Consider the following 14,384-nt stretch of genomic DNA (forward strand, 5'->3'; position numbering starts at 1 on the left):
GGATTCATGTCAGGACTCTGTGCAGATCAGTCCATTACAGGGATGTTATTATCGCGTAACCACTCCGCCACAGGCCGTGCATTATCAAAAGGTGCAATCACCATCCCCAAATTGCTCTTCAACAGTGGGAAGCAAGAAGGTGCTTAAAACATCAATGTAGGCCTGTGCTGTGATAGTGCGACGCACAACAACAAGGGGTGCAAGCCCCCTCCATGAAAAACACGACTACACCATAACACCACCGACACCGAATTTTACTGTTGCCACGACCCACGATGGCAGATGAGGTTCACCGGGGCTTCGTCATACCCACGCCCTGCCATCGGATCGCCACATTGTGTATCGTGATTCGTCACTTCACACAACGTTTTCCCACTGTCCAATCGTCCAATGTTTACGCTCCTTACACCAAGCGAGGCGTCGTTTGGAATTTACCGGCGTGATGTGTGGCTTATGAGCAGTCGCTCGACCATGAAATCTACGTTTTCTCACCCCCCGCCCAACTGCCATAGTACTTGCAGTGGATCCTGATGCAGTTCGGAATTCCTGTGTGATGATCTGGGTAGATGTCTGCCTATTACACATTACGACCCTCTTCAACTGTCGGCAGTCTCTGTCAGTCAACAGACGAGGTCGGCCTGTACGGTTTTGTGCTGTATGTGTCCCTTCACGTTTCCACCTCACTATCGCATATTATAAATTAGGACTAATTGTATCAAAAGTATGATAATACAGATTACTGTGGTGTCACCGCCACACACCACACTTGGTAGGTGGTAGCCTTTAAATCGGCCGCGGTCCATTAGTATACGTCGGACCCGCGTGTCGCCACTATCGGTGATTGCAGACCGAGCGCCGCCACACGGCAGGTCTAGAGAGACTTCCTAGCACTCGCGCCAGTTGTACAGCCGACTTTGCTAGCGATGGTTCACTGACAAATTACGCTCTCATTTGCCGAGACGATAGTTAGCATAGCTTTCAGCTACGTCATTTGCTACGACGTAGCAAGGCGCCATTATCAATTGCTATTCATCTTGTGATGCATGTACCGTCAGACCGATGTCCACCAATTATGGATTAAAGTTAAGTATTTCACCATCTGCGTCCGTTTTTCTAAGTTCTAATTTCCTTGTCGTTTTCCAGACCTCACACCAGCCTGCGTGAGCTTAAACGCGTGCCTTTCGACTACTTCGTAGTGGCTTGGCTGTCTCGCCAAGTCACAACAATAACATTCCATCAGAATTTCTAAAATCATGGTGGGAACTGGCGACAAAACGACTTTTCACATTGATGTGTAGAATGCACGAGTCTGACGACATACCATCTGACTTTCGGAAAAATATCATCCATACAATTCGGAAGACTGCATGATCTGGCAAGTGCTAGATTTATTGCACAATAAGTTTAACAGCTCATGCATCCACGTTTCTGACAAGAATAATATATAGAAGCATGTAAAAGAAAATTGAGGACGTGTTATATGACAATCAATTTGGCTTTAGAAAAGGTAACGGCACCAGGAAGGCAATTCTGAGGTTGCGATTGTTAATGGAAGCAAGACTAAAGAAAAATCTGGACACGTTCATAGGATTCGCCGATCTGGAGAGAGCGTCGACAATGTTAAATGATGCAAGCTATTCGAAATTCTGAGAAAAATAGGGGTAAACTATAGGGAGAGACGGGTAATATACACTCCTGGAAATTGAAATAAGAACACCGTGAATTCATTGTCCCAGGAAGGGGAAACTTTATTGACACATTCCTGGGGTCAGATACATCACATGATCACACTGACAGAACCACAGGCACATAGACACAGGCAACAGAGCATGCACAATGTCGGCACTAGTACAGTGTATATCCACCTTTCGCAGCAATGCAGGCTGCTATTCTCCCATGGAGACGATCGTAGAGATGCTGGATGTAGTCCTGTGGAACGGCTTGCCATGCCATTTCCACCTGCCGCCTCAGTTGGACCAGCGTTCGTGCTGGACGTGCAGACCGCGTGAGACGACGCTTCATCCAGTCCCAAACATGCTCAATGGGGGACAGATCCGGAGATCTTGCTGGCCAGGGTAGTTGACTTACACCTTCTAGAGCACGTTGGGTGGCACGGGATGCATGCGGACGTGCATTATCCTGTTGGAACAGCAAGTTCCCTTGCCGGTCTGGGAATGGTAGAACGATGGGTTCGATGACGGTTTGGATGTACCGTGCACTATTTAGTGTCCCCTCGACGATCACCAGTGGTGTACGGCCAGTGTAGGAGATCGCTCCCCACACCATGATGCCGGGTGTTGGCCCTGTGTGCCTCGGTCGTATGCAGTCCTGATTGTGGCGCTCACCTGCATGGCGCCAAACACGCATCATTGGCACCAAGGCAGAAGCGACTCTCATCGCTGAAGACGACACGTCTCCATTCGTCCCTCCATTCACGCCTGTCGCGACACCACTGGAGGCGGGCTGCACGATGTTGGGGCGTGAGCGGAAGACGGCCTAACGGTGTGCGGGACCGTAGCCCAGCTTCATGGAGACGGTTGCGAATGGTCCTCGCCGATACCCCAGGAGCAATAGTGTCCCTAATTTGCTGGGAAGTGGCGGTGCGGTCCCCTACGGCACTGCGTAGGATCCTACGGTCTTGGCGTGCATCCGTGCGTCGCCGCGGTCCGGTCCCTGGTCGACGGGCACGTGCACCTTCCGCCGACCACTGGCGACAACATCGATGTACTGTGGAGACCTCACGCGCCACGTGTTGAGCAATTCGGCGGTACGTCCACCCGGCCTCCCGCATGCCCACTATACGCCCTCGCTCAAAGTCCGTCAACTGCACATACGGTTCACGTCCACGCTGTCGCGGCATGCTACCAGTGTTAAAGACTGCGATGGAGCTCCGTATGCCACGGCAAACTGGCTGACACTGACGGCGGCGGTGCACAAATGCTGCGCAGCTAGCGCCATTCGACGGCCAACACCGCGGTTCCTAGTGTGTCCGCTGTGCCGTGCGTGTGATCATTGCTTGTACAGCCCTCTCGCAGTGTCCGGAGCAAGTATGGTGGGTCTGACACACCGGTGTCAATGTGTTCTTTTTTCCATTTCCAGGAGTGTACAATATGTACAAGAGTCAAGAGGAAATAATAAGAATGGACGCGCATTTTATAGAAAGCAGAGCCGTACGACATTCAGTAGGACTAGGGCCACTAAGCCTTTGCAGTGTTCAAGCCAACCTATGAGTTTATGCCAGCTTAACCTCCTTTTCCTATTAGAGAAATGTGCTAATGTCATTGAAATAAGGCTTTTAACATTTATTCTAACAAAGAGCTGTGTGCTATTTTATGCATGGCAGAAGTAAATAAACTCCTTAAATGTATGGGGAACCATGTTGTACTAAATTTGGAAGATGAAAGATATGAATTGGAAAATAAAAGTTGTTGAAATCATCCTGACTTCTATTCATTATTCTGGTGATAAATTTTTCTAGCACGAATATGAAATGGAAAGTTATGGAACTAAGGCCAAGTGTCATCACTAATTACACCAGTTAGATGCACATTGTTTTTGCTTTGTACATGGGGCTTTGTGAAATGCAAAGCTGAAATAAAAGCTGGAAACATTTCATATCTTGCAACAGGGAGCCTCCCACGCTGAAGCGCCGAAGAAACTGGTAGAGGCATGTGTATTCAAATGCCGGCTGGGGTGGCCGAGCGGTTCTAGGCGCTACAGTCTGGAGTCGAGGGACTGCTACGGTCGCAGGTTCGAATCCTGCCTCGGGCATGGATGTGTGTGATGTCCTTAGGTTGGTTAGGTTTAAGTAGTTCTAAGTTCTAGGGGACTGGTGACCACAGCAGTTAAGTCCCATAGTGCTCAGAGCCATTTGAACCACTTGTATTCAAATACAGAGATATGTTAACAGGCGTAATACGGAGCTGCGGTCGGCAACGCCTATATAAAACAAAATGTGTATGGCGCAGTTGTTAGATCGGTTACTCATCATAGCGTGTAGGCTTTCACGGCCGGCGTCTTCAGTAATTAATCGAGAGTAATGAAGCCAGCCAGAGATAGTTTTACTGTTGACAACACGTGACGAGTGGTGGCGCCCTCTACGCGCTCTATATAAACAGGACCTCCACGGCCTAGCAGCCAGTCGTAGACTCACCTCAGATGATGTTGCCCGCAGCTGGCAACGAAACGTCAGGGAGAAGTATTTCTGCTATTGGACCACGGCCTCTTAGCCCGGAAGTTTTAATTACTGAGATCGGTTACTGCTGCTAAAATGTTAGGTTATCCAGATTTAAGTGAGTCTGAAGGTGGTGACTTAGTCGGCGCACGAGAGATAGGACACAGAATCTCCGAGGTAAAGATAAAGTGAGGATTTTCCCCTACGACCATTTCACGAGTGTACCATGACTATCAGGAATTCGGTAAAATATGAAATCTCAGACATAGCTGCGGGCGGAAAGAGAACCTGCAAGAACGGGACCTACGATGACTGAAGAGAGTCGTTCAACGTGACACAAGTGCAACCAAATGGTCCAAATGGCTCTGAGCACTATGGGACTTAACATCTATGGTCATCAGTCCCCTAGAACTTAGAACTACTTAAACCTAACTAACCTAAGGACAGCACACAACACCCAGCCATCACGAGGCAGAGAAAATCCCTGTCCCCGCCGGGAATCGAACCCGGGAACCCGGGCGTGGGAAGCGAGAACGCTACCGCACGACCACGAGATGCGGGCACAAGTGCAACCCTTCCACAAATTGCTGCAGATTTCAGTGCTGGACCAAGTGTCAGTCTTCGAACCATTCAACGAAACGTCATCGATATGGGCTTTCGGAGCCGAAGGTCCAGTCGTGTACCCTTGATGACTGCACGACACAAAGCTTTACGCCTCGCCTGGGCCTGTCAGCACCGACTTTGAACTGTTGATGACTGGAAACATGTTGCCTGCTCGGACGAGTCTCGTTTCAAATTGTATTGACCAGATGGATGTATGTGGGTATGGAGACAACCTCATGAGTCCACGGACCCTGCATATCGCCAGTGGACTGTTCAGGCTGGTGGAGGCTCTGTAATGGTGTGGGGCGTGTGCAGTTGGAGTGCTATTGGATCCCTGATACGTCTAGATACGACTCTGATAGGTGACTCGTATGTAAGCATCCTGTCTGATCAGCTGCATCCATTCATGTCCATTGTGCATTCCGACGGACTTCGCCAATTCAAAGAGGAGATTGCGACACCCAACACTTCCAAAGTTTGCTATAGAGTGGCTCCAGGGACTATGGAGGTAGAATAAGGGGAGATGGCGCTACAGACTTACGCCGTACATTGTTTTGAAGCCAATGGGCGACGCCTGCCGCCATCTTGGATCCCCCAAAACATTAGCAGAGGAGTGTTTACAATTGGTTCTTGTTCGTTATTTCTGTCTTGTGCACGTGATATTTATGTTATATAGTAAATGTTACACTGTTTTAGAGAACAACACAGCATAAGCAACGCAACTTCAAACGTTTTTCTGGTCTTAAATGCGTATTCGATACAGTAATACGACACGAAAATATGGCGCTTCTGGCCTCAGTACTATAATTCCTTTTTGTTTATACACTTCGAAAAACCGAGAAGAGAAGTATGTGCTATGAAAAGCGTTCTTTCGTAATCCATTTCTATTCACTTTCATTGTGTTTGTGTCGATAATTGATAAAGCCAGAACTCCAAAAGCAATGATTGATAGTTTAGAGGCACCGATTTGTATTCGTTGCATTTTCAAGTCAAATGCAAATTTTAAATGTTCAAGTTTGCAATAAACTTACCTTATTTCTTCATTCCATGTAGGCTTTCACGGCCGGCGTCTTTATCAGTAAACTCTTCCGGGCTAAGTTGCCGTGGTCGATCTGTAGAACTTCTTCTCCGGGCGGATGGGACCTTAGGCCATAAGGTCTACAGGAAAGGTACACATACCGATCGCTACCCCCATAAGAACTCAAACCACCACCCTAGGCAAAAGAGGGGGGTCATAAAAACACTAGTGGATAGGGCCAATAATATTTGTGAACCAGGCTACTTACAAGAAGAATTAAATCATTTACGAATGGCCTTTGCGAAAAATGGTTATACAAAAAACGAGATTAATCGAGCACTTCACCCAAATAGAAAAATGCCTAAAAATAGGAGACAGCAACAACCATCAGCTGGAAATGGATTTCTTCCGTTCATCCATAATATCACGGATCGCAATGGAAAAGTACCAGCCAAGTTTCAGGTAGAGACCATTTTTAGACCTACTAAGAAAATTAGTGAATGCCTAAGATCAACAAAAGATGCTCGTCACCCCCTAGCCACCCCAGGGGTATATAAAATTCCCTGTAGTTGCGGCAGGGTTTACATAGGAACTACCAAAAGAAGCATCAATACACGGTTGACGGAGCACAAAAGAAACTGTCGCTTGGGACATATCGACAAATCGGCAGTAGCGGAACATGTTTTTAAGGATGGAGATCACGACATAAAATTTGGTGAAACAAGCGTGCTAGCGAGGACGTCGCACTATTATACACGTATGTATAGAGAGGCAATTGAAATCCACAAACATCAATACAATTTTAATCGTAAAGAAGAAGGATTAAAATTGGATAAGATATGGCGGTCGACGTTGCATCAATCACGTGACAATCGATTGCCTGCAATCGAGAGAACAGACGATAGCCAGAGATAGCTGCACATCGACGCCATGTGACGTGTGGTGGCGCCCCCTACGATCTCTATATAAGCGGCGGCCCCAGCTCCTAGCAGCTCCCCCCCCCCCCTTCGCTTTTACTCTCCTTTCCCCCCCTTTTTGTTTTCCCATCTCCTGTTCAGTTTCCCCCCACCTGCTCTCGACTGTGGTGTCACCTTTGCCGACTTTTTCGTGCTGTGTTCTAGTGACTATTCAGTGTTGTGTTGCGAACAGAAACCATGCTGTCGCTGGGTGTGCGTTTTATATACTTTGCGAACAGAATCCAGACTGTCGCCGTGTTTTTTTTTTTTTTAATTGTCTATTGTTTCCCCTGTCTGCTCCGTATGTATTTTTATTCGCTTCATCATCCCTCTGTTGTTTGTTTTCATTTTCCCATTTTCTTTTCACCTTGTTACTCAATGAGTCCCCGATTTTATCGCCTGTTTTTTATTATTTTTTATTCTCCTGCTCTTTGTCAGAAAACCTGTAGGCTGCAGAGCGGCGTCCTAAGCTGCTGCCAGCCCGCCCCCTTCGGGGGGAATTGAAACTCAATAAAGGAAAAAAAAAAAAAAACTCCTAGCAGCCAGTCGTCGACTCACCTCGGAAGATGTTCTCCGTAGTTGAGAACGAAACGTCAGGGAGAAGAAGTTCTACAGATCGACCACGGCAACTTAGACCGGAAGAGTTTACTTACCTTATTTCCTTTGGTGTCCCATAGATGTATGCAAGGATGATATAAACAAGCCAGCTGTCATGACACAAAATGAAAGATTCGTTAAATTCCGAAGAAAAAGAACGAAATTTAAGATTGTCAGGCCCATTGTAGTTTACACATCTGCTTTGTTCTTAAATTGTGCCTTCCAAGTCACATTCAGCGTGGCAAATAGCAGCAATTTACAGGGTAACACGACCACACAGTGATTAGCCTAGACATAGATAGGGAACTTAGCTTTAACAAATATGCAACCCTTTAAGTACTTATAATTTAACCACTGTAACAGGTGTTCCACACATTTTACTGAAGATTTAATTAACTACATGTAGTTACGTTACTTTTATATCAAATTATCGCATTTTAAAACATTAGTCCCCATTTCCAGGATGTTTCTTGCCAGGACATTTCAGTTACTTCGGAATAACCAAACACTGAAAACCAAGTGTATTGCTCACCTCCAGAGAGCTCTTCGTGTTGGATTGATAGGAAATCTAAAGTCAAATCACAGAAATAAAACCATACCGTAAAACTTTACAGTGCATTAGAATTTCAAGTATGTTGTTGTTGTGGTCTTCAGTCCTGAGACTGGTTTGATTCAGCTCTCCATGCTACTCTATCCTGTCCAAGCTTCTTCATCTCCCAGTACCTACTGTAGCCTACATCCCTCTGAATCTGCTTAGTTTATTCATTTCTTGGTCTCCCTCTACGATTTTTATCCTCCACGCTGCCCTCCAATACTAAATTGGTGATCCCTCGATGTCTCGGAACATGTCCTACCAACCGATCCCTTCTTCTAGTCAAGTTGCGCCACAAACTCCCCCCCAATTCTATTCAATATTAGTAGTGATATACCCACCTAATCTTCAGCATTCTTCTGTAGCACCACATTTCGAAAGCTTCTATTCTCTCCTTGTCGTCCATGTTTCACTTCCATACATGGCTACACTCCATACAAATACTTTCAGAAACGACTGCCTGACACTTAAATCAATTCTCGTTGTTAACAAATTTCTTCAGAAACGCTTTCCCTGCCATTGCCAGTCTACATATTATATCCTCTCTACTTCGACCATCATCAGTTATTTTGCTCCCCAAATAGCAAAACTCCTTTTCAAGTATATATACGAAAATAGCGCTTAAATAAGTACACTTACGAATGAAATGTGATTTGTTTAAACTTTAGACTACAATCAGAACGATTAGTACATCCATAGGCGACGCAAGCCGGCATTTTTTTTTTATCAAAACACTTCACGACTACACGGAATCAAACCACCAGAAGCGAATGTTTTGGGGTAGCTAACATGGCGGATCTTCACTTGGGTCGGCTTCAAGTTTGTGACGTCATGACAACTCCTCTTATTTTTACCTCCATGCCAGGGACACTCTTCTGAGTTTAAACACTTCCGCTGGCCACCAAACTCTCCAGACATGAACATTATTGAGCATATCTGGGATGCCTTGCAACGTCCTGTTGAGAAGAGATCCCCCGTACTCTTACCGATTTATGGACAGCCCTGCGGGATTCATGGTGTCAGTTCCCTCCAGCTCTACTTCAGACGTTAGTCGAGTCCATACCTCGTCGTTCTGCGGCCCTTCTGCATGCCGGTGGGGTCATACACCATACATTGGTGGCCGGCGTGGCCGAGCGGTTCTAGGCGCTACAGTCTGGAACCGCGCGACCGCTACGGTCGCAGGTTCGAATCCTGCCTCGGACATGGATGTGTATGATGTCCTTAGGTTAGTTACGTTTAAGTAGTTCTAAGTTCTAGGGGACTGATGACCTCAGAAGTTCAGTCCCATAGTGCTCAGCGCCATTTGAAACATTTTTGAACCATACACCATATCAGGCAGGTGTACCAGTTTCTTTGACTCTGCAGTGAAATTTAAATATACTACAGTTGGATAAAAAGTAGTGGAAACATTACTGTAACGTGAAAGATGTACGTAGAGTGGCATGCGCGCTGTCTTTAGCTGATAACAAAAGGCCATCTGCAGTGAGCGGCGACTGCTGTGTTTGAGTTAGTTGCTGTGTGTACTGTCTGAAAGGGTGGGACTTCAGTTCGAGCGACCTAAAAGTATGTTTAGGAAACATCAACAACATGCATGGATCAAGACTGAAGAGGCACATGGCGAGAGCACAAAACAATGTTTTCTGGGAATGCGTGGTGTGTGTGGTGATGCAGCATTGTGGTGAGTGAAAGTGTTTCGGGATACCAGGGATGTCATCCGAGATGGGACGGGATGAACGTCCCATGGACATCACGACTGAACTCGCTGCCTCCCTGTTGTGTGTGGGTCGCAGATGGACTTCATCCCACCATCCTTCATGACAGTGCACGATGCCGCATGGCGAATCCTGTCCAGAAGCTCCTGCATATATGGCTGGGAGATATTGGAACAATCACCATATTGAGCCGGCTGGGGTGGCCGAGCGGTTCTAGGCGCTACTGTCTGGAACCACGCGACCGCTACGGTCACAGGTTCGAATCCTGCCTCGGGCATGGATGTGTGTGATGACCTTAGGTTAGTTAGGTTCAAGTAGTTCTAAGTTCTAGGGGACTGATGACCTCAGCAATTAAGTCCCATAGTGCTCAGAGCCATTTTTGAATCCCCACATTCACCTAACATGAGTCCGTTTGGTTACGACCTATTCGCCAAAATGGAGAAAACTCTTCGTGGCGTACACTACAATACAGGAGACAACATCATCCATTCCGCAGAACGGTCCTTGCGACCTGGCAGTGGAGGTGGAGACGCTGGCGCTGTACAGCGCCTTCCAGCGATTGTATTCTGGACAAATACATTGATCAGCCAAAACATTGTGACCTCTGTCCGTCACAACATTGGATACTGCCTGGTGGCATTGTGGGATCGTGGCACGGTAACAAAAGTTTGTAAGCGGGGCAGACACAGGTGGGGGATGACCCTAGCGAAGATATGGGCTGCAAATGGGGAAATCCTTTGAGATAAGCACCTCTGTCAAAGGGCAGATTATTATTACGCAGAGCCTGTGAACGAGAAACTCGAAAACGGCGAAGCTGGCCGAATGTTCACGTGCTGCAGTCGTGAGCATCTATGGGAAGAGGTAAAAGGACAGTGGAACCACCACTAGGTGCTAAATGGCTGGACGTCCACGACTCTTCACAGAACGCGGGGTTCGGAGGCTTGTCTGATCTGTAAAGTAGGATCGATAGTGATCTGTGGCACAAGTGTTTTGTAACACGCCGTTCATAGTATATTGTTGAACATGTAGTTCCGCTACAGACCATCCTTATGTGTTCACATGTTGACCCAATGACATCGTAAGTTACGATTGCAGTGGGCACGGGACCATCGGGATTCGACTGTCGATCAGTGGAAACGTGTCTGCTCTTCGGGTGAATCACATTTTTGCTACACTGGGTCGGTGGTCGTCCCCACAAACGCCGCCGTTGAGGTGAACAGCGGCTCGAAACGTGCAGCGCGCCCCGGACGCAGTGTGGTGGGACCAGTATTATGCTATAGGTGACATTCTCCTGCGCTTGCACGGGACCTGTGGTAATAATTGAAGACAGGCTGTCAGCTTCGAACCATCTGCATGCCTTCACGCTTGATGTCTCCCCCAACGGCGATGTCATCTTTCAGCAGTATAATTGTCCGTGCCTCGGAGCCAGAACCGTGATACAGTAGTTTCAAGAACATTATAATGAACCCACATTGATGTCACGGCAACCGTATTGGCCTGACGTAAATCCTATGGAGCCCATCTGGGTCGCTATTGGGCACCATCACCACATACTCAAATCAGAGGCCCGTTATTTATGCTAATTCAAAATGGTTCAAATAGCTTTAAGCACTATGGGACTTAACATCTGAGGTCATCAGTCCCCTAGACTTAGAACTACTTAAACCTAACTAACCTAAGGACATCACACACATCCATGCCCTAGGCAGGATTCGAACCTGTGAACGTAGCAGCAGCGCGGTTCTGGACTGAAGCGCCTAGAATCGCTCGGCCACAAGGCCGGCTATGCGAATTACATGACATGTGCGTAGACATCTAGTACCACTCACTAATCGTCGAATTGCCAAAAAGTTCAACTGTTCAAGTACAGTGATTGATAATGTCGCTAAACTGAGGCCACAAATCGTTGTTCCTCTCAGCTTGTTGCTGACGCACAGTTGCCTGTAACTACCAGACGTATGCAGCCAATTTTGTCACGTGACAAACCTCTTGCATTCAAGAGCCGACTGCAGAAACCTTCCCTAACATCCAAACATAAACAGGCTACATTGGAGTTTGCTGAGAAACATGGACTTCAGCATGCGATAAAGTGGTCTTCAGTTATGAGAAGATGTTCAATTTAGATGCACGGGATGGATTTCAATATTATTGGCATGATCTGAGAACAGAACAGCAGTTAAGAATGAGCAGAAGTTTTGATGATGGAACTGTTATGATTCGGGCAGCTCTCTGCGCTAAGGCTAAGTCACGTATTGCTTGACTGAACACTGGTATGAACTCTAACATGAGCACTGAGATCCTAGAGACAGAACTCATTAGAATGCATGAAGACTTGGGGAACAAAACTCTAATCTTTCAACAATATATTGCGCCTGTATATATTTCTGCTACAACCAAAATGTGGTTTGAAGATAAAGATTTCGATGTCTAGCTCTGTCCTGCAAGTAGCCTCGATTTGAATCCCCTGAAGAACCTTTAAGGAATACTTGCAACGCGTGTTTATTGCAATGGAAGGCAATTTGAGGCCGTATGTGAGCTGAAAAGTGCGATACGAGAGTTTCACTTCAGGAACGACAAATCCTAACTGAATCAACGCCGAAGTGAATTTTTGAGCTAATTAAGAAGAACGGAGGTTGGACAAAGTACCAGCAGTGCAGTAACACAACAGGACAGTTGGTGCCATTATGCCAGTTTCCATCCATGAACTGAAAACACCATATTTAGTTATTCATGTTATGAATGATGTAATTCCATCGTGACTGTTTATGTCTAGTATGTATCTACTACTTCCACAGTAAATGCAATAAATGTATGGTTCAGACATCGTACTATTACTTTCGTGGAACCCTGCACTACTGTATATTGTAACTAATTGCATTTTTCTTCCTCACTGACATTTCCAAAAAGAGAGGCGGTGTTCTGAAGTCATCTCATGTAAAACTGTATTATTTTGTGACAGAATGGGGTGCATTGTCATTTCTGACTGTTGGAAGGCCGACAAGACTGATCAGCAGGCAGTCCAGACTATCTGCGATTGCCCGAACCTCCGTAGCCTTGTCATGTGCCGTGGTGCCAAATCCCGTGTCTTCCGCGCACTCTACAACACGTGCCACAGACTCTCTGAGCTATACCTCCATCCCACACAGAAGCTCAGCTATGAGGTAAGTTTAAAATAAGTTTGGAAGTCCTTGCTGGTGCCTACTTTGGAGAATATCTCCTTTGTAACAAGTCTCTTTTGTTCTCTCTCTCTCTCTCTCTATAAGCTGTTGGCACTGATACGTAATCCTATGTTAAATTATCCTATCAACGGTTACACAGAGCAAGCACCTGTGTTTGCTTCCTAGCTGTAAAACAATATTTGGTAACTGCCCTTAGTAGTAAATGCAATTGTTTGCTTAAAATTTGGTCTTCTACTGAAGGGAATAGTGGGAAACGGCATTGAAATTCTCCAGCGTTTACTGATTTTCTGATGAAGAAAAGGTATTCAGCACGCTCCCATCTAACACAAAGCAAAAAACTGAGAATCATTACCAGCTCAAAACCTGATTTAAAATTTACCTCATTAATAATGAAGGCAGCAGAAGATCAAGTAGGTAAAAAGACGAAGGCTAATAGAAATCCTTGGGTAACAGAAGAGATATTGAATTTAATTGATGAAAGGAGAAAATATAAAAATGCCCTAAATGAAGCGGCCAAAAAGGAATACAAACTTCCCAAAAATGAGATCGACAGAAAGTGAAAAATGGCTAAGCAGGGATGGCTAGAGGACAAAGGTAAGGATGTAGAGGCACATATCACTAGGGGTAAGATAGATACTGCTTACAGGAAAATTAAAGAGACCTTTGGAGAAAAAAGAACCACTTGCATGAATATCAAGAGCTCAGATGGAAACCTAGTTTTAAGCAAAGAAGGGAAAACAGAAAGGTATATAGAGGGTCTATACAAGGGCGATATTCTTGAGGACAATATTATAGAAATGGAAGAGAATGTAGATGAAGATGAAATAGGAGATATGATACTGCGTGAAGAGTTTGACAGAGCACTGAAAGACCTAAGTCCAAACAAGGCCCCGGCAGTAGACAACATTCCATTACAACTACTGACAGCTTTGCGAGAGCCAGGCCTAACAAAATTCTACCATCTGGTGAGCAAGGTGTATGAGACAGGCGAAATACCCTCAGACTTCAAGAAGAATATAATAATTCAAATTCCAAAGAAAGCAGGTGTTGACAGATGTGAAAATTACCGAACTATCAGTTTAATAAGCCACGGCTGCAAAATACTAGCACGAATTCTTTACAGAGGAATGGAAAAACTAATAGAAGCCGACCTCGGGGAAGATCAGTTTGGTTTCCGCAGAAATGTCGGAACACGTGAGGCAGTAATGACCCTACGACTTGTCTTGGAAGCTAGATTATGGACAGGCAAACCTACGTTTCAAGCATTTGTAGACTTAGAGAAAGCTTTTGACAATGTTGACTGGAATACTCTTATTCAAATTCTGAAGGTGGCAGGAGTAAAATACAGGGAGCGAAAGGCTATTTACAATTTGTACAGAAACCAGATGGCAGTTATAAGAGTCGAGGGGCATGAAAGGGAAGCAGTGGTTGGGAAGGGAGGGAGACAGGGTTGTAGCCTCTCCCCGATGTTATTCAATCCGGATATTGAGCAAGCAGTACAGGAAACAAAAGAAAAATTCGGAGTAGGAATTAAAATCCACGGAGAAGAAATA

General features: G+C 45.8%; 1 protein-coding gene across 1 annotated transcript in view; it reads left to right on the top strand.

The window, feature by feature from the left end:
• Positions 1-14,384, top strand: part of LOC124552701 (F-box/LRR-repeat protein 7-like) — a 129,244-nt gene that overhangs the window by 45,825 nt on the left and 69,035 nt on the right. The window contains exon 3 of the mRNA XM_047127041.1: positions 12,612-12,813. Within this exon, the coding sequence (XP_046982997.1) occupies positions 12,612-12,813 (202 nt within the window). The remainder of the gene's footprint in view (positions 1-12,611; positions 12,814-14,384) is intronic.

The sequence above is a fragment of the Schistocerca americana genome, chromosome 10 (assembly GCF_021461395.2).
Source record: "Schistocerca americana isolate TAMUIC-IGC-003095 chromosome 10, iqSchAmer2.1, whole genome shotgun sequence".
NCBI classification, from domain to species: Eukaryota; Metazoa; Arthropoda; class Insecta; order Orthoptera; family Acrididae; genus Schistocerca; species Schistocerca americana.